The sequence below is a fragment of the Bombus bifarius genome, unplaced genomic scaffold (genome assembly GCF_011952205.1).
Source record: "Bombus bifarius isolate JDL3187 unplaced genomic scaffold, Bbif_JDL3187 scf7180000009275, whole genome shotgun sequence".
NCBI classification, from domain to species: Eukaryota; Metazoa; Arthropoda; class Insecta; order Hymenoptera; family Apidae; genus Bombus; species Bombus bifarius.
The window spans coordinates 1,226,789-1,254,523 of NW_022885009.1; the positions used below are offsets into that span (position 1 = coordinate 1,226,789).

Genomic DNA, 27,735 nt, shown 5'->3' on the forward strand with positions numbered 1-27,735 from the left:
AATGAAATAAATCTCGATTTCTAAGCTCAGCATCGATTTATCTTCGTTGATCTGATCTCTTATTGAAAATTCTTATCGACAGGATCAAAAAAGCTAGACAAGACGCAGCACAAGGAAATGAAAACTAAGAAAAATCGAAGAACCGTGGGACGTAGCGCGAGGGAATGAGAGATAAGGAGAGCAAAGGATTATACACGGCTGAAAGAATGGAGCGATTCCGAGGCAACGATTGAAAAAAGTGGGGGCACTAACGTGCATTCGGAGTGTTGGCCAGCATTCACGTATTGCATCGTACGTAGAACGACTAATTGCGTTGCACCTGTACGAACGAGGCGCGCAAGCAAATTTAACTTTGTCATTTTCCAAACAATTGAAATTTCGCCACAGATCTTTCTTCCACTCTGTCTCGTCCACGTGGCTAATTTTCTTTTCGTTACCTGTTGCCTGTCGCACGCGATCGGTAGTTTTTAAATCACAGAAACCAGAAGCTGTTCACATGAGCCGAGGATCTATTTCCAGTTGGCAGGACTATGGACGCAGAAGTTGTAAGTGATTGACGATTGCCTTTCGTTGTTTGATTCAATTTCCACGTCGTTACTTTCCATCGATAATATACGCGTATGTTTTTTGTTCAATTCTTTAACGATTTAGCACAACCGAGAGATGTTCGTCATTCAGCATTGTGTCTGCGATATCGGATGAATTATTTCGCGTTTTAAAGTATAAAATCACGCATGGAATAAATATATGTCACGTAGGAGATTTCTAGATGGAACGTTACAACGTGTGGATTGCGGATGTTCACCTATTTTTATGAAATTTTATATTCCAGAAGTTTACAGAATGCATGTAATACGCAGAGATACATACGATATTTAAATTATGCCGCTTACTATGATACTTAGTAGACGAAAGAAAATTCCCTTTAGATTCCATTTCATTAATTACGTTCGTGGAAATATGAAATTACATAAACATCTGTAGTCTAGTTACAAGGAAAGATAAAACGCGTGTAAAATATATTGCCAACAATTTCTTCCAACAATTATTGATAATTTTGAACATGAAACAGTATATATCTCGAACAGTAGTTTGTTCTTACGAATTCGTGTTCATGTGCTCGTTTGTGCTCATTAACCAGCTATCGTTGGAACTTCTTCATTGGTATTTATTCGTTTCTCGATAGTAGTCATTACATTCTATTAGCAGATAGTTAAGAATCCATGTGTGAACGCTGAATAATATTTGTGCGATGTCGCGTAATACGTAGGGGAAAACTTTGAAATTAATTGAAGAATGGAAAAGTCGAAAGAAGGTGGGAGAAGATAAACGTGTATGTTAACGAGCCGATAAGAACGCCTGACAATCTTCTAGTCGAATAAAAATCAATATGCTTGGGAAGTAACTTCGAAAGAAAGATAACATTTCACTCGTTTGCAACGAAACTAATTGAAATTATTGTAGTTGTATCAAGTATATTCCCTCGAGTACATGTAAAAATAGAGTCAATCTAGTTTCCTATTTATTGGTTTCTGATAGCTTTTTACAAATTCGTTAATAATACCAAACAGCCTATAAAATTGTGCGACAACTATCCTAAACTTTTAAATTGAAAAATATATTTCGTACTTTTTGTTGAAAGAAATGCGTCACATTTTATACAATTTTATCGTGCAGTTCTATTTAGTTGGAATGCTAAACTCGTTATTTACAGAGTTGCTTTAAAAGTAATATATTATGTTCAAATGAATTTAACGCTTGTTTGCATTGTTTTACGCTTATCCAGCTTCTGCATTGAAACAATACGACATTCGAAAGAATAAAGTTGTATTTTCTTGAAACATATAATACGAAAGCCCAAATGCTGTCAACGCTAAATGGTTTCATTAAAACATTTTCTTTCGCGTAAATCAATTTCCTCGTAAATTCCTGTTCTTGTAATGCCACATTAAACGTACATTGAAGTTATCGTACTAACACGTACATCACATTTTTCTTCAAACTACTGCTACATATAAAATAAACGGTATATAAAGACACCAAATTTACTTTATCAGAATATTTTGTATATCGCATTGATATAATAAATGACTGTTTCCAGTATAGTAAATAGTTTCCAGTATAGTAAAAAGTAATTAGCACGAAGTTAGTAAAACTCGTAGCGTATTTCTAAACTATTAATTACCAGCAAGTCTAAACTTTTCTTTGTCTATTGCAATAATCCCACGCTTTCTGTACTTCAGATAGCCAAAGATAATTCGCATAACGAGTATTTAAATGGCAGCTTATATCAGAATTATTTTGTTTCTTTGCTGTGAGCTTTCTAACGGGTGTCCGCGAATATCAGGTAAAATTGCACGAGTTCCTCAGATATGATCGCTTAAACGCGTTCCCGTTGTCGTGAACATTAGTAAGAATCCGCATTGCTATTTTCCACGATTGTAATTGCTTGATTGTCAGAGACGTTCGTGTCTCTGAAGCGTAACCGATGTGAGTGCGCGGTAGTTGGCATTAAAAATTCGCTCCTTCCACGGAGCTGATCGCGTACATTTCCATTTCTTCTTCTATGAAAATCCCAATGGTTTATCCGTGTGTGGAGAAGTCGTGAATCGATGGAAGCAATCGGATTACGCGTAACACGAGTCGCGTATAATTCTAAGAGGAAACGTGCGATTGCGGTGATTATGTGACAGATGCGATGATTTACGTTTCACGTGCACGCAAGTGTGATTGCGATTTTAAGTTTGCATCGAGTATCAAAGTATTTTAATGCACGATACGATCACCTCTACGGTTTCAATCTCTTCATCAAAGTATTTCTTATCAAAGCATAAAGTCTAGGATAGTAATTTGAAGCAAACTGTAATATAGACATTGGTACAATAATTGTAGTAATTAGCAAAGACAAGCAAATGGCAATATTCTTATGGACGTTTTGCTCGAAGATTATGTATCATACACGTTTGATTAACTGTAAGCATTTGCACGAATTGCTTTGAAATTGACGATAGAATCTAAGCGATACATATGGACGAACGTATGAACATACAAATGTAACTGTTACATTTTTCTAATATTTCACCTTCGCACTAAAAAATCGCTGAAAAATATTAACGAAATTTTGGCTTTAAACAATAATTCCAACTAGCGCTTAATGATACAAATATCAGAAATTCCTGCCAACAAACTAAGAGATTTAAATAAAGAGATGCAATTCTGTCCCATACTATGTTTCCTTATAAAGACTATTACCGACTTCGGCGAATTTTTCCTTTCGATTAATTTTCCCATTTACAACCTTTTTGCTGTTTATTGAACTGCTTAATATACGACTGATATACGATAGTTTAATAAACTAGATGAACGTGGATTAGGTAGATTTTCAGTTTCGTTTTGTTTATACGTTGATCACGCACCATGTGACATAACGTGTCACACAATCTTGCAGCGTATTATATCGCCGTGAAAAACTACACGTCCAATTCGCATACGTAATCCTACTGTTAGTAACCTTCGGCCACTTCGCGTGCGCTATCGTCGTTGATAGGTATATTTTTATTTTCCTTTAGTTGAAACGATTCAACGTGTTGAGCGAGCACACGAATTAGGTCAATCATAGTGGTGACGAAAATTAGTGGCGAACAAAGCAACGCAAAGTTCAAGCAAGCGTAGAACACTTCAAGTTAAACGATTCGAAGAATTTCATAGAACCGCGAATCGAAGTTTACGAGTATGTGGTACGTACAATTAGCAACGCTAACGAGATTAACTATGGAAACTAACGAAGGGAGAGGGAGGAGCACTGCTAATCGCAGCTGTACAATTTACAACGTCCGATTTATGCTCGCGTTTATGCCTGGTCGTAACGATTAGGACTAGGTCATATGGAACATTCAGCAGTTTAGAAAACTAAAATTGCTCAATACTTTAGTGAACAAGTGAACTTGATGCAAACGATAAACGTAGGGTATCAAACACTTTAGACGTATTGTAGCGTAGGTTATATTAATCTACAGTGCCACATGTCAAATTAATCTCGTGTCACTAATATCTCGTACTAAAGTGCTCGACGTAACGCATTTGCTATAGGGCTTTGTTATGGACTACGTACTTGCAGGTTTCTCGTCGATAAACTTGCTTGTGTATGTATTTATGTATTATATATTATGTATTACGTGCTGTATGTTATATTATAATGCAATATACAATATGAAGGCTGGACCGTTTAAATGGGAACACCTAAATATCTGCGTTATTTGAGGTTTTATGGGAAAAGTCCTTAAGTCAAAGTTGAAGCATTTCAAGAGGCGCATGTTGCGGTTAAGATTGTTTTCTCCAGGTCATTTTTTCCACATATTTCAAGGTAATCTGCATTTTTAAAACGGAGTATTCGTTTGACTCTGCTTCCGGTACGAGGCTCAGTCTGGGACTTAAAAATTTCTTGGGAAGCGATTAGTGATTGGATAGTTTTATCAACTAATGGAGTTTGGTCTATTGGGCAATAAAAGGTGAAAAGTGGGAGTAAAGACGCTTAAAACTATCTACATCGTGGGATGACTGGATGGGACGTCGGGAGAGACACCGGAGGATCCAGCCGACGGGGTAGACCGTCGAAGGAAGGAAAAAGAAGACAAGGGATGACTCGAAGATTGTCCTTTACTGAAAAGGGAGCTTGAAAGATGTCTCAATATTTCCAATTCCTAAGAAAAGCTTAAGAATAGAGAGAGGCTCATTTAAACCGGTGCGAAGTCCGACTAAAACTCAAAATCATCAACAAGATAGAGAAATGAATGTGGACTCTCAAAACGAATCCACCGACCAAAGTCTACTTACTTTCTCCTAGCACCGAGAGAGTAAGGACACATAAACCTGTTAGGCCGGTCGTAAGGAGCAACATGTTTGAAAAATCAGAGGATGAAGATCGCTGGATATTGGAGAGAAGGATGAAGGAATTTTCCTCGTCCTCGGATAACGGGGAAAATCATTCACACTCCGGCCCAGCGATATAAGAACATCAGTAAAGATACTGGAAGTGTTAATGATAAACACAAACATGATTAAGGATAAACTGGAGGACTCCTCCGTAAGAACTCTCGTAAAATTCAACATGAAAAGTATCAAACACCTCTAAAGCACGAAGAAATGGCTGGAGAAATTTGTGAAAAGGGAGGGCTTGTACAAAGGAGCTGAGAAGCCCAAACACACTACGAATGCTGCTACTCAAATTTCCCTGTCGTTTGGAGGGGAACAAAAGAGAGATAAAAGGGGATAAGTATCGAACGCGGGCACTCAGACCGATAAGGGAATAACTGAAGCAAGTTGGATATCGAGAAGAAAGGAGATCTCGTCTTTGGAAGGCAGACGAGTAGATAGAAAAAGACCCAGGAGAGGCGAAACTACATATGCGGAGGTTTGCCAGCGCGACGATGATTCTGAAGACGCAACTTCTATCAGAGAAGATACTGTGTTTGAAAAGGTAAAAATAGGAAAAAATGTACAGTGAATGAAGAAGGACCAGACAGACACAGGACTGTAATGCTAATGAATAGCAGAGTCAAAAAAGGAGGCGTAGTAAAAGAAACAAAGTAGAAACAACGGAATCCTTGAAACTATTGCGGTTCCTAAAGCGGATGCTAAAGCGGCAGTGAACGCTCTGTGTAACCAGACTCTGCCGAATGATACGTATCGTGCGTTCTGATCTTCTTTTCGTGTCAAGTGCAAAGTGCGAATTACTGATCAACGACGCTGTTGAGGATTTTGGATCTTAATAGCCGAAATAATGGTATAGGAACACTAAATTTACACCTAGAACTTATATTAGAGTAGTTATATGTTTATTCGATAAACGATTTCAAAGATATTCATCGATACATACTTGCACGTGTCTCAGCACTTTCTTCCATACCAGACAGTTAACCGAACAGTTTTCATTTCTTTGTTTTCGAGACGCTGCGCAGCAAATGCTTCCACACATACAAGTATATTCACATACAAGTATCACTAATACGCAGCTAACCTAGTCTAGTACATAAAATAATACATATCTCAATAGACGCAATGACGTATGAAAGACGTGCAAGTGTCCAGATAATTTTCTGGTGTCCAGATCTCCATTTAGAATTTGGAAAGTTTGGAGATACTCTAAGTGAAGTTCTTTACATTTTTTTCAAAGACTCATTGAAAATTCACTGAAAATTGTGTCGGATATAGACGATCTCCGATTACGGTTTGCAGTAACTATGTAGATACTTGAAGAGCAAGGGTTAAATATAAACGGTTACTTTTATATCGAGGTTACGTTTTCATCGACGCGGTTTCACCGATACCGAGTTCGCGTATAAAGTTAAACAACATAGACGTTGCACATTCTGATTGTGTTAAATATGAAGGACTACGAGTAGGTTGAAAACTTACATGGAAACAACGCATAAAATCAACGATAGAAAATATAAAATTCGAAAGACGCGCAAAATGTATTGGCTAACCGGTCGCAAGCCCAAATTCGTATTACAAAATGTCATTCCTTCATTTGAAAAATGTTCCAACTTAATTTTCTAGAAAACAAAGCATTATATGAAATAATTGTATTCTATAATCTCAATATATTTTTCCGTAAGGGCTCGCTTAATTGATATTTTTTTTGGGTAAGTGTTACAGGCTGCCACAATACGGTCGAAATAAAAAACCTAACTCGATACATTGACGAATTTTAATTGAATTATAGTACACAGAGTTTTACCCAGTTCTCGTTTGTATTTTATATATATGCATTATATATAACGTCGGTAAGTCGAACCTGAAGGGAAGAGCTGGAATAGAGTTATAGGGAATTTTATCAAAATCTCCGAGTTAAAGAAGTTTAACAAACAAAAAAAGAAACTTTGTACGCAGACAAATTACAGTCACTCTTTCAAAAAATGTTAGTATTTTAAACATTACCTTAGACCGCATTTTATTCGATGTACATAAATGCGTAAGTTGAAAGCGATGGCAACTATGTACTCGACTGACGAAATAAGGAGCTTTCATGAACATGATTCTGATTTATCCATTCGTTTCTATTCGAGGATGGTATCCCACTGGAGGTATCCATCCACATGTTATTTAGCAAATAAGTTAGAGAAATTTATCAAATGTCCAGCTGGACAAATTGTAAAATACAAATTAAATAATACAAAAAAAAAAGATTCTGATCGAAGTGTCCAGAAGTGGGGATCCGTTTTCTGTCGTCTTACGTTAATCGACACAATAATAACCGTTGGAAGAAAGGTGGCAATAAAGGACGATTGGTCTCTCATATCTTGACACGCAGCGTCGATAAAACTTCGACTTCTAGAGGCAAACTTCGACCTGTAGAAGTCGAGCTGTTATAAATTTCAGTTACGGAATTACCATAATGCATCTGGACATGTCACAATAATTCGAGTTATACCAGTCGTTTTGGCAGCCGAATTGGAGAAGACGATGAAATATCGCAGTAGACATCTTCGACGAGGTTTGCCACCTAATGAATCTGAGCCGTGTTATAGACCAACACCAAAAACATTAATTGGAGGTTTTCGAGTTACTGAATCTGGGTCGTATTGTAAATGAAACAGAAGAATTAGGTTCTGCTTGGGTAGTTAAATCCGCCCACTTCAAGGCTACCGGCAACCATTTTTCATTCTTCTTTACTTCGAAATCATCGAAAGGTATCCCCTCTAGCCTCTAAAAGCAGGATGCGTGATAATGTGGAATTCTTTCTCACTGAAAGCCTTACGGTGGCCTTCTCAGCTGCGATGGGGAAGCTCGGGGAACACTGACGTGTAATATTAAGTCTCTACTTTGGGCAGTATCAGAGACCACTCTTGGCGGAGTCAGTCTTTGTGGTTGCGTGTTATGGCAATCCGGGGCGTTTGCAGCTGCCGTAGCTCCGTAAGTCGTCTTTCTTCTGCACTGTAGTTCTTCAAGACACGGGCGTTTGACCAGAGTGATATTCTCCGACTGATATTCATCCGTACGCGGACTACTTCCCAAATGGTACTTGCTACTGTGTCGTCAGACTACTCGGTACTCTGCTCCGGTGTTTTCCATTAGTGACCGTTCGAGACTCTTTGCTCCGAGTTTTCCTTTTCACATCTTCGGTTCTATCTTCGTTGTTGCGCGGCCTTTCACATTTACGTACGCGTCATAACATGGTGATTTAAAAACGTTTTGTCAAGATTCACGAGTGCGTCATCGACAGGTTCATTAAAATTTCAAAGTTCACTAAATTTCAAGTTCACTAAAATTAACAAATGCAAAGAAAGAAAATAATATCTCTGAGACATAAACGTTTCGTTGCAAACGGATGGAGATGCAATTAGTTTCAAAGTTGTTGTCAGGATTTGCCCATTAACAGAAAAGACTCCACAAATGTTTAGAAGTCTCTGCAATGATATATTCACGCGAAAGAAAACTGAAATGCATCTTGAATGTACAGTATGATCGTGAAATGCTTCCTTGTTATCTTATACGGAGCAGTTTCCTGCATTTTTCAACGAAACAAACAATTCTATAACGTTATCCCATTAGTGCGCGTGTTTTAAGTATTTTCAACTCCTTTTTGCTCACAGACGCTGACACCAATCACTCTCTCTTTCCTTCATCATCTCTTCTAACCGTAGGAGAAATATTATGAAAAACGTGAGAGAAATTAAACAAGAAATAGCAGGATGATTTACAAATTTCTTATATATGTACAATTGGCCTTAGTTTTCGAGATATTCGCAAGAAGTTGTTGATACCACGCATTAATCAATACGATGTCCTTGACAACATATTAAAAATTATATTAGAGATCGGGAGCGGGGTCTTTTTTGTAGATAAGAATTTTTATCTTATGTTAATTAACACAGTAACAGTACGTCGTAACAACTTTTATCATTTCTTTTTTATTTCTTTCTTAATTTTCCTTTTCACGGAAATGAATGTATAACATAAATAAAGATGCATAATCAACGATAGCACATGCCGGTGCAATAATTGTCGGCAAATATCGGTGGGACGATTGTCGATGGTTTCAACGGATTGGCAAATAAACATACTCGGTGTCGGTGAAATCACGTCGATGAAAACATTGTCGATAATATCAAAGCAATTCAAGTATACGTTTTTTGAAAATACTGAAATTTCCTAAATTTCTTCTAAAACAAATATTAGAACAGCGTGTATTAATTATTTTGATCGTCATCAAAATATGAAGACAGGTATAGCATAAACATTACTTGCAAACACTGCATAGAAATATTAATGTTAACACTGAGCGCATCGAGTATTAATTACTTCGTTTTATTACGTATGTCTTATATGTACTATGCGTGCACAGAGTTGTCAGATAATTACTGCAGGATATTAAACTCGACTATGTGAATCATAATTGATAGAGAGGTGAACAGATTCTAAGATATAAACAATTGTCGCTAACTCTGCAGAGTCACAATTGTAAGATCTGTTTGCTGTACTATACTAGCGGATTTTTCGATAATGACATTTATCTTTTGGATACTTTACTGGTATAACATTCGTATAATCACAGAGATCAAAATGTATAACACCGATGATGAGAAGTATTAAAACGAAAGGATTTCCAAACATAAAGCAAAGTTTGTTCAAAATGTAACTTAGAGTCGTTGAATGTTATCTTCGCTATCCTTTAATATCCGTACTTGAAATGCAAATGAGATCTCAATTACGTTATTCGTAACATGTGCTGCAGTTCTCACGAATAAAGAAAATTTCTAATAGTCGTTAAAAAGTTCCAACTGAGAAGCACTGATTCGTAACTTCGAGCGAAGTTTCTTGTATCGTTGGTGTCGTATGGAAAACTAGGAGGAAGCGAGTATTGCCGGTCTTGAAAAAGATTATGCGAATGGTAAAGTTAATAGCTCACCAGTAATGTGTAGTACGTATATGGTGGACCTTGAGGAATCGTTTCTCGAGCCTATTTACGAGAGTATACAGCGGTCTACCTGGAACGTGTGTGCACCGCGAGAAATCAATTCCAGCGACGTCACGTCACGTTCGCTCCGAATGTTATGATAACGTGAATTCGTCACGATTATGACAGCGTCTACGTCGTCTCGAACTGTCGCTGTTATTTCTGAATATTGATCGGTCGCGTAACATCAGGTCAACAGATGCAAATTTCAAGTATAATATTTCTATATATATAATATATATATGATAATCTACATATATATTGCATGAGATATATATCATGTTTTATATTATTTAAATCATTTATCATTTGGCAGAGAGTTCTAGAATTATTCTTTATAATCTTGTATCTATGTTTCGCTTTTGGAGGACGTTGGTATAGTTACAAAGTATTTCTGACAAATTACTATATTTAATTCAGAGAAGCTATTTATAGAGTATAGCTGGCGGAAAAGAAATAAGATAATTTGTTTTTATCGTAAGTTGCGTATGTGTAATCTGTCATACGATAATCAGCACACACTGCGATCATTAATTGTGATTAAATTGACACGAATGCGAGTACAGTGACGTATCACTGTGATTTTATTTATTTTATATCATGGTAGATGTAAAAAAGTAACGTATCCTTAATTTTCCGCGTCCTCCTGTGGTATGCAATAATTTTGCAGCCAAACAAATTGGAATTTAAAATAGTGAAATAATTAGATTCAATATTTCGATATTTTTTACATAAATTGGAATCGAGAAATGTAATATCTGTTTGTTTATCGCGTTGCTATATTAATATATACAATTTACTAAATTATTACTATCGTTGTTATACAATTTTGGGGCTTCTGTGTTAGTCGTGTCTAAAAGGAATTATTCTTTGTGAATGTCTTTTTACTATTCCAACTATAGTCTTTGCAATGAATCGAATAATACGGATATTGTTTATTTTTAACAATAACAATAATTAAATTAATATTTCAAATTATTGTTATTAATAACAAAAAAAAAATTGGCAAAAATCGCCAAAGAATTAATCAAACATTGCGTTGTAGCCAAGAACACGTGGAACAAAGGAACGAATTTTATGTACACGAAAGATAAATAGCGTCCCTTTTGTTTCAAACTAATTTGATACAAGATTGTCTTTTAGCTGTTATTTGAAAACCATTTAAAATTTGGTAGACTATATTAGCTGCATTTACGATAGTAGCGAACAGTTGGACAGGTAGTGGATGATCTGATTCTTGTCGCGAATCATTCATCACCAACTATTTGGTCCCAGCTATTTAGTAGATCAAAAAATTGAGGGGATGTGTAGATACCACGTGTGTTTCAATTTATGACAATATGCCTAGCTGCGATGCTGGCTAAACGTAGAGATATAATTCCTACTTGACATAACTTACGCCCGGAAATCTCAGATTGTAACAACGATATAATAGAAACACATAATTGAATTGTTCAGCATTCATGGGCCGTGCACACGGTCCAATCTGAGGCTACAAATTGTACCTGATTTTTCCAATTTCAAACATTTCAATGATGCCAATAAATTCTGTCTATTCAGTTATTTTACCATCTTAATTGAGTGATTTATCGCATATGGAATTATCATATATTCGCGTCTACGTATACCTGCATCGTAATATTATTTTATTTAGAGGCTTCGACACTTTCGAAGAGTTCACATTTTTCAAATGATTCTTGTAGCTCAATGCATGCCACAGTTCAGCGGCGGCCCGGTGCAATTTATGACTTACGATGACATGGAATATAAAAGAGGCGATGGTTGGTTCTTATCGTATACAAAGATAGCAGGAATCATCGTGGTCTTTATTATCGGTGTCGTAGCCGCAGGATTTCTCGGATGGTATATCAATTCCTTACCAAAGAAAAAGGTAAGTAACAGTTAGGTACATGAAATATGGAAATCATAGAGTCAATCCATTATTTCGTTTCTGGGCAAAGTAGATTTTTGAAGCAGGATCTGTCGGTGATAAGTTACCAACTAACAATATGTAGGGTACAGCCTCTCTTATCCAAACAAACAGGAAAATAAAACTGTTCCGATAATGAAATTTTCAGATAATAAAACAGTCACTTTCCCGATATGAAATTCCATTCGCTTGAATACAGATTAACCCCTTCCCGTGCTTTAACGAGTCTGACTCGTGATGAAGATTTTGGCCCGAACATGAATGAACGCGAACAGACAGTCAGGGGCCAAACATAAACATCGTAATATATATATATATTTTTTCTTTTCTTTCCATTTGGATGTATTTTACAGTCAATTCTCATCGAGAATATAAGTCAATTTTTCTAGCGTGGTACTATGTCGCAAATACCAGGCATGTAAATATGAAACCGGAATTTTTGTATAGAAAATACACGTTTATCGTATGAAAATGATTAAAAATATTTTATTCGAAGTATTACCCATCGCTAGCTATACATTTTTCCCATCTGTCTGGCAATCGGTGGATGCCACGTCAAAGAAACTGTCGCTCTTTTGAGGCAAACCAGTCATCGAGCCATTTTCGTACATTTTCGTAAGAAGCGAAGTGCTGGTCAGAAAGTGCGTGTCCCATCGATGCAAATAAATAGTAATCGGACGGAGCCAAGTCTGGTGAGTAAGCCGCGTGTGAAAGTATTTCCCAACCGAACGCTTCGATCGTTTCCTTGACCGGTTTTGCTGTATGCGATGGTGCATTATCACGAAGCAAAATTACTTTGTATCGCCTTTTTTGATATTCTGGTTGTTCTTCGCGCAAAGCTTGATTCAAATCGATCATTTGTTGTCGGTAGCGCTCAGTATTAACGGTTTCGCCAGGTTTTAACAGCTCGTAATAGATCACAACCTTCTGATCCCACCAAACACAGAGCATTGTCTTCCGTCCATAGCGATTTGGTCTTGTAGTCGACGTCGGTGGTTCGCCTGGAGCTACCCATGATCTTTTACGCTCAGGATTCTCAAAATATATCCACTTTTCATCGCCAGTCACAATTCGGTGGAGAAATGACTTTCTTTTGTATCTGGCGAGCAGCATTTCGCAAGTGGTTTTTCGGTTTTCCTGCTGTCTTTCATTCGGTTCATGTGGAAACCTTTTTCCCACTTTCTGGATCTTTCCCATGGCTTTCAAACGTACGGAGACGGCTTCTCGTGTCACGTTTAATCGATCAGCGAGTTGTTGTTGCGTTTGAGCGTCATCCTCGTCCAACGATGCTTGCAATTCGCTGTCTCGAAACTTTTTCGGTGGTCTTCCACGTTCTTCGTTCCTCGCGTCAAAATTGCCACTTCTGAATTTTTTAAACCACTCAAAGCACTGTGATTTACCAAGAGCATGCTCACCGTAAGCTTCGACGAGCATTCGATGCGGTTCTGCGACAGTTTTCTTCAAATGGTAATAGAAAATCAATCGTAGTTTCCAGGCACAAAATTTGACATGTTCAACGCTATTACAAACTATGCTGTTGTATGAAGCTTGTATTGTTCTGAGTCGAAAATGTTTGTGAGATGTCAACAAAGACTTTTGGCATCAATGACGCAGTTTAGTGACAACTACATTATCAGCTAGGGCCATCTATAGGCAAATTCCGGTTTCATACTCACAGACCTGATAATAAGTGCTTATGGTGTATTTGATTCTAATTGAATCTAGTGATCGTAATATAACGATCGTAATTGAATGTTAGTTTTTATCAGTACGCCACGAGACTGTGTTCGAGTTTCGTCGAGCTAAATGGCACGGCAAGGGGTTAAGATCAATTGGTACTTTCTTTAAATATTTATGGAGTCCAATGGAGTATGTAGGTCACAATTCTTCTAACGTAACATTCTTTTTCTACTTGGAACCGTCGAAGCTTTTCCGAATGTTACGAATCTTACGAATATTTTGGCACGAGAAAGCATCTGTTTTATTAGTATTTTCGTTGTTTCCGATAAAATTGTATAAAATCGTTATTATTCTCGTTTTTATTGCAACGAAACCATTTCATTAGATCGGTACAGTTAATATTTTTCTGCCTACTCAGGAATTTACGTGTCTTTAATGATCCTCAGATCACGTTTTTATTTATATATATATATATGTATACAATACATCATATTTAAGATGTAACGTAATCGAAGAAATAGTTTATAACGGTAAATATAAGGAAAAATAACAAGATCGTGAAACAATTTACTTATTTAGTATCTTGAAAATACTGTATCCGGAATACTATAATAAATATTCTACGATTAGTATAATTTTGTAACATAGATTCTTTAGAAACATCGATTTTCTTATAATCAATCAAGTTGGGAACGACAGCTGGAAAAATCGACTTTTAAAATTAAACACAAGATTAATAATATTTTCTAACGACTAATCTCAGATCTATAGAAATATTTAATATAACTTTTCAATAACTATCACGATTTAGTGTGACATACTAAATTTAGTACGACCTAATCATAATCTGCAACGATAATTAAATATCTATTGACCAAAATCTCCATATCAGCAGTTGATCGAAACTTTCAATTTAATTTTTAATGTCACAAAATTTCCTTCTCTTAGCCATACGAGATTCTAGACTTGCAGAACGATGGCATCGAGGATACAGACGATGTTGACGAAAGTATTTCACCTTTCATTCGTCCCTTGAAGTATCGCCTCGAATTAACACCGATTATCGACATGAACGGCCCATCGAGATTGATAGGCCACGTGTACATCGATTTTCAAGTAAACGACACGATAAGTTTAAATAAACTTTCGCTAAATGTGAAGAACATTACGGTGACTAGCTATAAGCTGTCTTTGCTGGATCTGGAGGAAAACAAGAAGCCGTTAAGGAAAAGACGAAGAAGGGGAACCACCGACGTAATTAATAACGTTAATCGAGGGAACGATACAACTTCTGGTAACGTTACTAACTTTAACAATTTTTACGTTTATAGAAATACTGTGAATGAATTTTCCACGTTTACAAACTGGTCGTTGTATCGCAATTGAATAACGGAACAATTTGTTTCGCAATTTGTACATTATCATTATAGTTAATTACAGGTATTTCGCTTTTACGTTTCACGAGCATTTGCAGCACTTGAATTATTCACATTTTTCTTTTTACCAGAAGAACGTGGAAAAAGAATATTCAAATTCGACAGAAATGTTTTTAAATTACCATTTAAGTAACACGTTGTTTCTTTCTAAATTTAGAAATAGTTCGAAGCTTTTGAAATATGGAATTTATTGTGCAATATTTGCTCGCATTGCAGTGCTGATTATTTTGTTTAAACTATCCTAAGGTCCTACGATGAGCGTTTTAATATATTAAAAACAATTAATTCAATAACGTTATTTTGTAAATGAATAAATAATGTCCAACCGTGTCATCCACTTACAGTTTCACGTACTATGTGTTCTATAGAAAATGACGTTGTGATAAGCCTGAGCGAAAACGAGACACTGGTATACGACGAAAATGTTACAAACTCATCGGAGAACAGGTCCTCCGACGAAGAAGCCAACGTTACATTGTCAAATTACGCTTTGGTTTCTGACACTGACAAAATTGACGACTCAAACGTAGATGAAATTATACAGTTGGAATCTGTGCCACCTGCTGTATCTCCCGGAAACGCATCTTCGCAAATACAGATCACACAGTACGATATAGACGCGGATAAGGAAGTTCACACAATTTATTTAGGAAGTCGAATACAGCAAGGAATTTATCTGTTGGAAATCGAATATGACCTGTTAATCGATGAACATATATTTTTCATTGGAAGTTACAATTCATCTGGCGAAGGAAAGTAAGTGTTACGTACGTCATTTATTTTCGATTGGTACTTGAAAAATAATTAAAAAAATAGTTAACGAAACGTAATTCTTTAGATATCTGTTATGTCATGTTCCTTTGCTTCTTCTACGATTTAACATGTGCAGGATTTTAATAGATTTACGAGACAAATTTTTGTAAAAGTTTTGCAATATTTTCCTATTTTCATATTAGATGGCTAATGGGAACGAAATTGAAGGAATCCGGTGCTCGATGTCTGTTCCCGGTTTTCGACGATACGGTGAATAAGTCGGTTATTTCCGTATCCGTGGCACGTCCCAAAGAAATGACAGTGCTCTCAAACATGCCCCTCAGGAGTTTAAGGGATACGTAAGTAATTCACGTCATGTCTTTTCGCATGAAAACTCGTAAATGAAATCGATCTTGCCTGATGACATAGTTAAATTAAAAACAGAAATCTGATTTCATATGTGAAAAAGTTCGATAAAGAAGCTTTCTTTATGTAATACATTTATAATTTATAATTGTAGTTGCACGATAGAAATGTTATCGATCGATTTCAGAAAATAAACTCTACTCTATTTATTATATTTTATTGAATACTCTGATAAGATTATTAATATTCAAGTATGAAATGTAGCAACTTGTTTTAATTAGAACTTCTATGCTGTCAGATATATATCGTGCAATTTTTGTCTGTCTTTCTCGTTCTTTTCATTTTTAATTTATACACTTTCAGTTTATAGTAAAACATGCGATAATTGACACGAAAACATGGCAGAAAATACACTTTACGTGAGATACGTAGTTTAAAATAGAATTTTCGATATTTGATCAATATTGGAATTTTTCCTGTACAGTTGAACGTCATTCAGTTTCAATTTTTTTTTGTTAATTTAAAGAACTACCTTTACGTATGACATGTTTTACCATTTATCAGCAGAGTGCGGATATTTATGCAAAGTCATAACTTCATGGATATAATTTAAAAAGTGGAGCCTTTTACATGGACAAATGTTCGTGAACACTCCGCTATTTTTCTAAAAGCTATTTTTCTAAGCTTTTCTAAAAAATGGAACCTGGACAGAAATTTACCTATTAATTAAATATAACAAACACTATACTTCGGATATTTGATTTATTTTTGTGTATTCTATGCATTCACCGACCTTCAAATAAGAAAATAATAAATCATAAAAATCCTACAGTTTCTGGTTTATCAGAAATTAAGATATTCGTCACAGAGTCGATCGATCTCGTTTTTCAAAGTCTCCCTTAAAAATAGAAATAAGATAAATTGTTATTCCCGTTTTAAGCTCGGACAATTCGATGGTGGTCGACACTTTCGACGATTCTCTGCCTATTTCTCCGCACAATTTGGCTTTCGTAATGGGCCATATCGAAGCCATGAACACGACGTTCGTAGGCGACACCGAAGTAGTTGCAACGTTCTGGTGTGAATCGAACAGAAGCTCAGAGGAGATTTACCTGTTCGACAAACTCAACTCAGTTGTCGTTAACTTGATCGACGTGTTTTTGACGTCCTACCCCTATCCTAAATTGGATGTAGTAAGCTTGCCTCCAGGGATCGACGAGAACATGGGAAATCCTGGATTAATTGCGCTGAAGTAAGAGCTATTATTGTTCTTCTACAAGACAAACGTTCCTTACATCTCCTACGATTTATAATTATAATCAGCTCGCACATATACGTAATATCAGCGTATTAGCTTTATTACTCATATAATTAGAACCGTTGTTTTTCATTCAGAAGACTATCAATGTGATTTTTATAATAATACAATAGCGTGCTTTTGCAAAGTTATTTATTTAACTTCGTTTAGTAATAATAGTAACTATGGAAATACTGTGTACATCTATATTAAACATAATCGCAAAATTTCAGGAATAGTATGGCAAAAGTCACTCGAAAGATCGTATTTTATTTTTTTATTTTATTGTGAGGAAGATTTTTAAGACTTTTCCAAGGTAATAACTTGCAAATGACGAGAACGTACTCGTAAATATAGTTTAATCAATTCCATTTACACTACCCGCTAGACCTAAACGCTAGATTCATTTAGTTATCCAAATTAAGCATATTCACTTACTTATAATACTTATAAATTATACTTATCTATAATAAGTATTAGCTTATTATAAACAAACAGCCATGTCACTGCGCCACGCCAGAAAAATTACTGAAAATTCCCAACGCGAGAATTCATTGTAATTTCAACAAATAAATAAAAAAAAAATTCCATTTACTCAGTTCAATGAACGAAGTGATATTATCAAAGATATAGTCCTTTGCACACTTTCAATTACGTCAATTTTGAAGCAGGGGCGCGATACAATAATTTTTTGTTTAAACAACCACCTGCTAATTTACAATCCGTTTGATAGTTCAAACAGTAGGTAAATCTTTCGGGCTACCTTTGGCCAAATCTTTGGAGATTGTACCTACGTCATGCAATAAATAAAAGCTATTTATCTATTTATTTAGTAGAAAGTTGTTTTAAATGCTTTAATCCTCTGTTTTCTTCTAACTTCGTTTCTCAGCTATAAAACCGTTTTAGCGTTTGTTAACTTTTTTATCGAAGTGACGCGATATGCTTGTTCCTCTCTCGATCACATTATCCTCCTTCTCTTATTCTTCCATCAGAAATTAAGAAGTTTCGTTAAAAGTCTTATTGGATTTCTTAATTATCTCTATTTATTAGATAGCTGATAGATGTCAATTATTAGGTGATCCCATAAGTTCGTGCCGACTTTTGTGTATACATTTCATGTGTCGATTTATAAACATACGGCGATAAGGGACCAATGCACTTGAGCTTAGCTGATCGAGAACAGGCTAGAGCAGATTTTCGTGGGTATAAGATCGTAATATAGCGAACACAGTGACTTCTAACAGTAAAAAATCATGAGTGAAATGCGTATCCATTTTCGACATCTCGTGTTATACGAATTTCGGAAAGGAAATTCTGTAACAATTGCCACGAAAAACATATGTGCTGTTTACGGAGAAAATGCGCTTTCATCTCGCACCTGTAGGAAGTGGTTCCGACGTTTTAGAGCTGGGAATTTCTGTTTAGAAGACGAGGAACGCTCCGGGCGTCCTCCTCAGACAGACGAAGATAAAATTCGGGATCTTGTTGAAAAATCACGAAGTTTGACAGTTCAAGAGATGTCAAATGTTCTGAAAATACCTAAGACAACGATTCATGGGTGTTTTAAAAAAAATAACATATATAACCGCTCGAAAAACGGCACGAACTTATGGGATGACCTAATATTTGTCTTTGTGTCTGCGATAATACACCGCACAGAATCGCTTATTTCGCCATTATTTAATAATTAGCCTACATTTTTATCGAGCATTTTTCACCACCAATGTAATCGAAGGGCGCTTAAATGTTCAAGGCAGTCGTTGTTCTACACCAGCAAGAAATCGCCACATGTCACGAAAGCCGACGCTCTGAAGGTCCTGATCAACCTAGTGGGACAGCAGTGGCTCGATGAATTTATGAATGTGAATCGAACGGACGCGTGGATCTTCGAGAGTCTGCTACTTTACATGCAACACGTGATCGTTCAACAGGCAAGCGACTAATTTCGCATCCTGGACAAACACCTTGGCAAACCGTTGTAATAGAATTCCATTTTCAGATAGACTCGTCATTGGACTTGAGCGACTCTTTCATCACCGATGTCCAGCTGCACGTGATGGAGATCGATGGCTATAGCGTTTCAAGACCTTTCCATGAAAATGCCAATTATCATCTGTGGCAATCTCTTAACTACGAGCACGCGAAAGGTAAACCGGCTCGATGTTAGTCTTAAGCTGCGTCTTCGCTGAGGCAACAACGAGGAACTTTCCGTTGCCTGTTCTTGTTACACGTTCCAAGTAACGACAAGTAGCAGCAAGTAGCGAAAACTATACACTTTCAAGAGACATTTGCTCCATCTGCACGCGTTGCGCACGTGTTTCTTATCTTTCGTTCATCTTTGTCACTCCAAACGGAGACGAACAACGAGCAGCAACTTTTGTCACCGGCAACAGAAACGCGGAGGAATATGGAGGAACATTGTACAACCAACGAGTTCAAGAAACGCGAAACATCGACAGAGAGGGCCGACTGACACTCAGAGGTTCTGAGTCTGTCGCTTCTCTCAGCAATTACTGTTACACATGGTAATAATTGACTTTACTTGCTGACAGCCTTAGCTATACAGAAACTACCTTCTCATTTTGTGGTATTAACGCGTGCTGCTGGCACAAACGCGAGAAAGACAGCGATGAAGAAATTAGACGAGAACTGAAAGAGAAAATGAAAGGAAAGGGAAACCGCGAAGGAAAGTGTTCCGAATTGAGCAAAACAGGAGTAGATAGCTCGTTGGGGAAATTGTAAGAGGAAAACACGAACGTAGAAACACCAACGGAAGATTGGTGGTTGTTGCTTTAGTGAGGACGCAGCTTTAGGTTGCAGGATATCGCGAGCGGGTAGATCTAATGCCTCTGCATTTTTCGTTGCTTCTTGTAGGTGCATGTCTGATACGCATGTTGCATGGCGCGATAGGCGATACCGACTTTAGGAACGGCTACAAGAAACTGATAACCAGGTGGTGGGTATATTATTGGCGAGGAAATGTTTTATGCCTGCAATGGATCGATGGATGGATCGTTTTGATTAATAGCGATTTATTAAGGATTGACGGCTGTATCGAATTGAAGCTAATTGCGATTAATCATCTTCCTCGTGATTATCCGGTTTTTCATTTACATATGTATTTCCTCTTTTTCATTCGCGTTTTTCTTCGCTCAAATTCCTGCATAATTTAATAATTACGCCTTTATTGCTAGTAAATATGGATAATCAAGATACTATCGAGTAGTTCTACGAGATTTCAGCGGAAGCAATGTAAGCGATGATAATTTTATTGCTCGTTCTCTGATCTTCTAAACTGGGTCGGTTTTTCCAAAATTGCGAATTTTTCTAAGAAGTTACAAATCGTTTAATTGCAGTGATTTTTACTCCAGCAATTGTAAACAAAGCACAGCTGGTTTTCGTGGTGCGCAGACATCGATACATTGAAAAACAAACTACAGTCGAGATCGAGAACTACAGAATTAAAAATTGCTAGAAAAGACGTCAATTTTAATCGAATCGATTTTCACTCTAGCGAATGTAAATAAAATACAACGCGATTTTGATGTAAATGGAACGATGCGTTGAAAAGCGAAGGTTTGCTAAGACAGTAGATCATCAGATAATAATTGATTCTGCCAGATACGGATATGATACGCAGGACACTGATAATCTTTCGCGACGAGTTAACTCGTCCTTCCTCTCTAACAGGTCGACTAATAGAATCTTCAACGTAATAAACGACGTTTTGTTATTTGATCAGGAAGCATAACAACACGGATATAACCGATTTCATGAATATTCTGGCGGAAGAAGCAATGGAACTTCCGTCCGGAGTTTCGTTGCAAGACACGATGAATTCTTGGATTTCTCAAGGTGGATATCCATTTATAACCGTCGTAAGAAATTACGAAGAGGAATCCGCCACTATTTATCAGGTATACCGTAGCAAATAACATTGCAATTTTTCTATTAAATCCTACGATTATACAACTTTGAACGGTTTATGCTGTAAATAAGGAGATAATTTAAAGAAAATTTACTCAAGTTTAGACGTAAGAGTAGAATGAAGGACGAGCTACCGAATATCATAAAGTAAACGAAATCCGTGAACGAGATTGCCGTGTAATTCTCATGTCAGAAAACACGAAATCTTGTATCAGATTATTAATATAAAATCAACTGCTATTTGATTAAATGAATTAACTATCGCGTCAAATGAAATTAAATGAAATGGAATTATTCTAGCGCTAATTTTAGAAATTTTTGTTCACCAATGATAGATAATAGATAATGCAATACGCCACAAAATTGTAACGTTGAATACGATATTATACATCGTATGAAGGTAGAGATTTTGTTGCTAATATTCTAAATCTATTAGATTTGCTGTTTTAACGAAGTAGTTCTGATCAGGCGTGAGAAAGTATTAGGAAGTAAATAATTCTTTTAGGAACAATTTGCGCTCGATCGTCCATTCGAAAGTATCTCCAAATTTTGGCATATCTCACTGAGTTACGCCAACAATAATAGTAATTGGTCGTCACCTGCTACGATCTGGTTCCCTCCTGAACCTAAAATTACGCTGGATGGCATTGGTTCCAATGAATCTTGGGTTCTTTTCAACGTAAATAAGACTGGTATGTGGCAAATTTAACTATGATATATATCTATTATATTTTATTGAATACTCTGATAAAACTATTAATATTCAAGTATGAAATAATAAGAAAAGATTCGTAGTAACTTGTTTTCATTATAATTTTTATACTTTCAGATATATATTCTGCAATTGTTGTCTGTTCTATTTGTTCTTTTCATTTTTACGAATATCATACTGTCAATCTGCGGTAAATATGCGACAATTGACACGAACATATGATCCAATGTCAGATATAAATATTTTTTATTTTTCACTCTTTCTAAATTAATCTTTCACGTGAGATCCTTCTGCTGAAAACGAGACCAAACGTGGTATAAGTTGAGTTATACTTGCTTATGGATACACGTACTTAACTGTTACTTATTAAATAAACAAATATGAGCCGAGCTATACCGCGTCATTTTGATCGGATAAATGGTACAAGATTCATTTATAAAAAATATAAAATAAGAAAGTGTGATTTTTGAAACTCTAGCTTAGCTTAGATCTCAGCTTATCGCGAGCTTTCGATAATTGCCGAACCTTCGGCACGTCTAAGATCTTAGCTTGCAGAAATAGAATCGTTTCTACCTTCTGTGCAATTATCGAATTTTTTCTTGTATTTTTACACGTAAAATAATCTTCTTTTCCTCGTCACGCTGTGAATTTGCCAGACACTTTGCTTCGTAAATTAATGGAAATAATTGTACCATTACATTTTTCAAGGTTTCTATCGCGTGCACTACGACGAAACGAATTGGATGCTGTTAAAATTGGCACTCACGGAGAATCACGAGCTGTTTCCGCCAGAAACCAGAGCATCGCTCGTAGACGACGTTTTTAGTTTGGCTGAAATAGGCTTGATGAAATATGACACCGCCTTTGAATTCATTAAATATATGCAAATGAAGGAAAGACATTACCTTCCTTGGGGTGCATTTATGCGACACATGTTCAAATTAAACAGGCTTCTGTACGAGACTCCGGTCTTTACTGATTTCCAGGCGAGTAACAACGTTGACACGTTACAAAAATTACAATTTTAAGCAAAATATCTATTATGTGTAATTCGAGCTTTTGAATTATATTTCGAGCTGAACGATTCGTCACCGCTCTGGTAGCATAATATTTATAATTAGACAGTTTTTAGAAAACGATAAAGTTGAAGTTAATAAAGTTAAATTTTAGGAATTCATAGCAAGATTCGTATCGCCGTTGTACAGCGAAGTAGGGTCGAAGTTGGAAGAAGGATCAGCACTGACAATGACTGCTGTAAAACTTGCATGCGCCTTCGACCATTCGCAGTGTCTAGACTGGTCGAGAAACGTTTCCGAGGCAGTCAATAGTATTCGCGAAATGTAAGTTTCAGTGAACTCTGTTATGAATATAATTTGAACGTTCCTGTTTTCATATTTTGAATGTTTTAATTGTACTGTACATATGAGATGAAAAAATGAGTCACTTTTGCAATATAATTCATGAAATTTTGCAATTACTGATTGTTACGCCGGGCCTCTCTGCCTGGTCCAGGTCACACACCGCGGGCCAGACGGACACCAGATGTCCGCTTTTCCGTACGGCGTACCCTCAATATCCTTAAGCACCCGTCATAAACCCGAGTCACTTGCCTGCTAAGGTCCTTCAAAACAAACAAACATCTGTGTCCGAAGAATTTCTAAAGGCTATTGTCTACCACGGCGGGACAAGGGAAAGTTAGTTTTCTCATGTGCGCTGCAACTTTCCTCCCACTAACCACTTTCTCTCGAGGGCGGTTAAGACCCTTCGGTTAACCAATTAACAGCGAAACCTGTTTCCCTCACTCTCTTAACTAACATCGGCACCAACAAATCCGATGGTCCCGTGCGCTAGACACACCCATCCTTAGCTTTCCTCTGACACAGCATCGTCACTCAACTTCACTTCTTCTACATCGTTGGAAAAGTCAACTACTAAGTATACGCTAATGCCCAGCGGGGCAGTCTAAGCATAACGCGAGAGTCGGTCTCGGTATTGTCGAGCATACATTTCCTCTCCTAAATCTCATAGTGCTACGTCCACTAATACACTAAATCTAATTATAAGAGCCCTGCTCTAACGCACATATCTCTCTTAGCTTCGTGCGACAAGTTGTTAATTACTTATTTCTCTACGTCAGTGTAATCTAAGTGCTGGAAACATATAATTTATAATTCTGTGAATCACAGGGTTATACAACCTCAATCACCCCTATTATCTCAACGGAAATCAGGGGATCGATCAACTCGTGGTGTCGATTGTTATAATCGTAACGGGGATTTACGACCCCCGTTGACGTCTCTCCTCGCGATTACGTCTCCCCGCGATTGGTCGAACAAACATTGATTATGCTTCATGCAAATATACAAATTCGCTAGAATATATTTTTCGGCTAATCTCACGAACCTGTGGGAGCATTTTGATGAGAGTTTTACCATTCTAGAAATTATGATAAGGCTCAGGTGCGTGAAACGTTAACGCACGATAAAAAGGAAAAGAAAACGACAGTCGAAAATACACAGAACAACAGACAGTTTACGAATATTCGTAATGTAACAGCGATCTTGTGTTTCGCTGCGATCGTATTTAGCTTAGAATCGCTGCCACGATATATACGCATAGTAGGATAATTCAGCGAGCAACGTGTCAGAAATGTCGATAACCACGATTTCGCTGTGTGACAATCGGTGTTGATTCACGGATTTCAGAACGTTTATCGAGCCGATAGAAATTTGCGAAAATGTCAGTCGTATTATTAAAGAAGATTGTATAAGATCCCGGACAAAGACACAGTTTTGTTTCTATGAAATTCAAAAACTCTTAATCATCTTCTCTAATTTCATTCAAATGAAATTTAATGCAGATCAATTTTTACTATGTAACATATGCGTCGTACCATTATGCCATATCCTTCCTAAACGGTATCGATCATAAAACATGAAGAAAGCGAAACGTTACAACAAATAAACCATCAACCCCTATAGTATCGCTAAAAACTCATCAAATTATTCTAAAACACAAATCGCAGTTAATATAAATGTGTGCAGAAAAGTGTGTATACATAAATAATCCCTAGGTTGGTATTCGTATGTCCTTCTGTCGCACATAATTATATGCGCATGTAATTATACTATTACATATTCGCTATACTAATATTTCTTTGTCTCGTATTTCTTGCTAATTTCTTTGTATATCAATTTTTCAAGGATTTAACAGAATGGAAATTGTTACAGAGTTCCTTCCTACATTCGTGACACGTTTTATTGCACTATCGCGCGTTATGGTACACGAAGGGAATGGAACTACTTTATGGAACGGATAAAATCGACCGAAGATGAGGAGGAAAAGAAGCGTTTGTTATCGTCATTCGCTTGCTTCCAAACTCCTTGGATTTTACAATTGTAAGTGACTATTCACAGAATCGTAATTTTATCTTTGATTATAATCCTTAATAACGAATGACTATAAGAATGGTATTTTGAAACTTTCACGTCAAAAACAGATACCTACATACGTGCATAAATTAGAATCTATCGGTGCAGGAAATAATAATAACATCTGTCATCTTTGTAACATCAATTGGAACGTAATTGAGACTTATGACTTTTACAAATTTAACAAACAAAAAATATATATGATATCACGGCACTCGAATATTTTTAGGAAATTGTGTATAAGTGAAAATGAGTGAAAATATTTATAAGTACTGTATTAGAAGTATTTGAAGTACTTAAAGCTGTATATATTTGAACATTTTATAGTTTTTTAATTTGCATCCTTGTGTTTCTTATGTATCCTTTAATTTGTACCCTATTATTTACAAATTTGAAAAACAGAAAGTATATATGATATCATGGCACTCGAATATTTTTGGGAAATTGTATATAAGTGAAAATGAGTCAAAATATTTATGTTCATTGTATTAAAAGTATTTAAAGTATTTGAAGAGGTATCAGAAGTACTCAGGGCTGTATATATTTGAACATTTTCTAATTTTTTAGTTTGTATCCTTATGTACGTAATACTAGTCACGTTTTCCTTTGATAACAGTATTCTCAATGATATACTTCACGAGGAACGATTCGAGGAGGACGAAATGTCGGTAATTTTGAATGCATTTTCACAAAACCCAGCCGCGGCTCAAGTCGCATTTCGGTTCGTTCGAGCAAATTGGCAAGAAATTGCGCAAAGGTACTTCCGATTTTTGTTGCAAAAAGTTCAGTGTACGAAAACGGAAGCGTAATGGCAAAATGACTTTCCCGATTTAGGTTTCTAGGATCTTATAAGGTATTGAAATCTTTCGTGCTGTCCATGATGAATGGCTTAACGACTGAACAGGATTTACAAGACGTAAGAAACTATTAGTATCATGTTTGCATATCTTAAATATTTTTTATCTTCTATATGAATTAAATTTTTGCAGCTTCAAATGTTCAGGGAAAACAATTACGATAGCATGAAAGGAACAAGATATGCGGCAGCGCTTGTCGAAGCAAATGGAAATTTCGAAACAACATGGTTGAAGCATTCTTTACCTCAAATTGAATCTATGTTAAAAGAAGAAACACAGAGATTTGCAAGTCCGTGAAAATAGCTGATAAAAGCGAGGGGATAAACACTTTCAAGAGTTGTATTTCGTGAAGCTGGACAAATAGCTTTTCGAAGGGTCACACGTACTTTTTACGAATTCCGGCGATTTACTTAAAATATTCGAGTTCTAAGCTTTTTTATTTCGCTTCATTTTTTATTCTCCTGAAAATGCAAACTTGAATTTTAAAATTGATATTGTGACAAATCTCAAATTAATTTTTTCATTTGACATATAGAGATGTATTAACATATTCTCTCATTTATAATTTATTAATGTAACATATAAATCATTTCGAATAAATAGTATTGTAACTTTTTAAAATATTGTAGCGGATAGAAATAACTGTTTCTTTTCAATTATTAAATTCAAAACTCGAAATTTCTTAAGATAAATATCTTTATCAAAGTTATCTTTCTAATTAATTATTACGCTCATGCATAGACATAAATATATAATAAATATGTAATAATAAACCAAAACTAGTAAGAAAATATTATGAACTTGTGACGCTTATAGAGAAACTATATTAAATAGTCAGGAATATTTCTAAGATATCTTAGAAACAAGTATTACATTTAGAACACTGATTTCCATATAGAAATTATTTGCCTTTGAACCAGCAACACATTCTCTTAAACATTCTATAAAAAATCATGTATATATTTAAAAACATATCTTTACCCATTTTTGTTACAGAATATTAATTTATCTTCATGCGAAATATAAACATATGAAAATGAACAGATAAATTATGGAATTTGATTTCCGATATTGTAATCAAGGTTCTGACATTCATAATGTTTCTCAATTTTATGCGCCGTAGAATTATTGGATACCTATGTAATATATAACAGCAATGATTTACGATATTTTAGTGATATTGCATCGTACTGCGTTTCATTCGTTAACACAATTTTTACTTCGGCCACGATGGCCATACGAGCTCCGTGTGCGTAATTCTTAGCCCAAAAGACCACAGCCGTTGGCTGACAGCTCTACCGACGAGTCGATTCAGCTCGGGTAAGGATTTCGCGACGAAGCCTCTCTTTTTAATCCTAACTTTCCTCCTGACATAAACATTTCTATGA

General features: G+C 36.1%; 1 protein-coding gene across 2 annotated transcripts; it reads left to right on the top strand.

The window, feature by feature from the left end:
* Positions 1–275: 275 nt before the first annotated feature.
* On the top strand, positions 276–27,495 carry LOC117214960 (thyrotropin-releasing hormone-degrading ectoenzyme-like). Of its 2 annotated transcripts, none has more exons than XM_033461344.1 (17): positions 276–545; positions 11,662–11,849; positions 14,517–14,862; positions 15,373–15,760; positions 15,961–16,116; positions 17,064–17,375; positions 19,174–19,351; positions 19,420–19,567; positions 20,295–20,376; positions 21,163–21,337; positions 21,853–22,039; positions 22,768–23,045; positions 23,230–23,399; positions 25,290–25,457; positions 26,107–26,247; positions 26,325–26,406; positions 26,480–26,659. In XM_033461344.1, exons 1-17 carry the CDS (start codon positions 497–499, stop codon positions 26,642–26,644), a joined length of 3,213 nt encoding a protein of 1,070 aa, XP_033317235.1. In that variant the 5' UTR covers positions 276–496; the 3' UTR covers positions 26,645–26,659. The 2 variants fall into 2 exon arrangements, with proteins under 2 accessions (XP_033317235.1, XP_033317234.1); XM_033461343.1 differs by having other exon boundaries at positions 497–545; positions 15,349–15,760; positions 26,480–27,495.
* Positions 27,496–27,735: the final 240 nt, after the last annotated feature.

Excerpts from the sequence above, each read along its gene's own strand:
- LOC117214960 (XM_033461343.1), top strand. The coding sequence starts at position 497 with ATGAGCCGAGGATCTATTTCCAGTTGGCAGGACTATGGACGCAGAAGT. Across the intron at positions 15,761-15,960 it reads AATTCATCTGGCGAAGGAAA|ATGGCTAATGGGAACGAAAT; the intron begins GTAAGTGTTACG and ends TTTTCATATTAG. Across the intron at positions 26,248-26,324 it reads TGGCAAGAAATTGCGCAAAG|GTTTCTAGGATCTTATAAGG; the intron begins GTACTTCCGATT and ends TTCCCGATTTAG.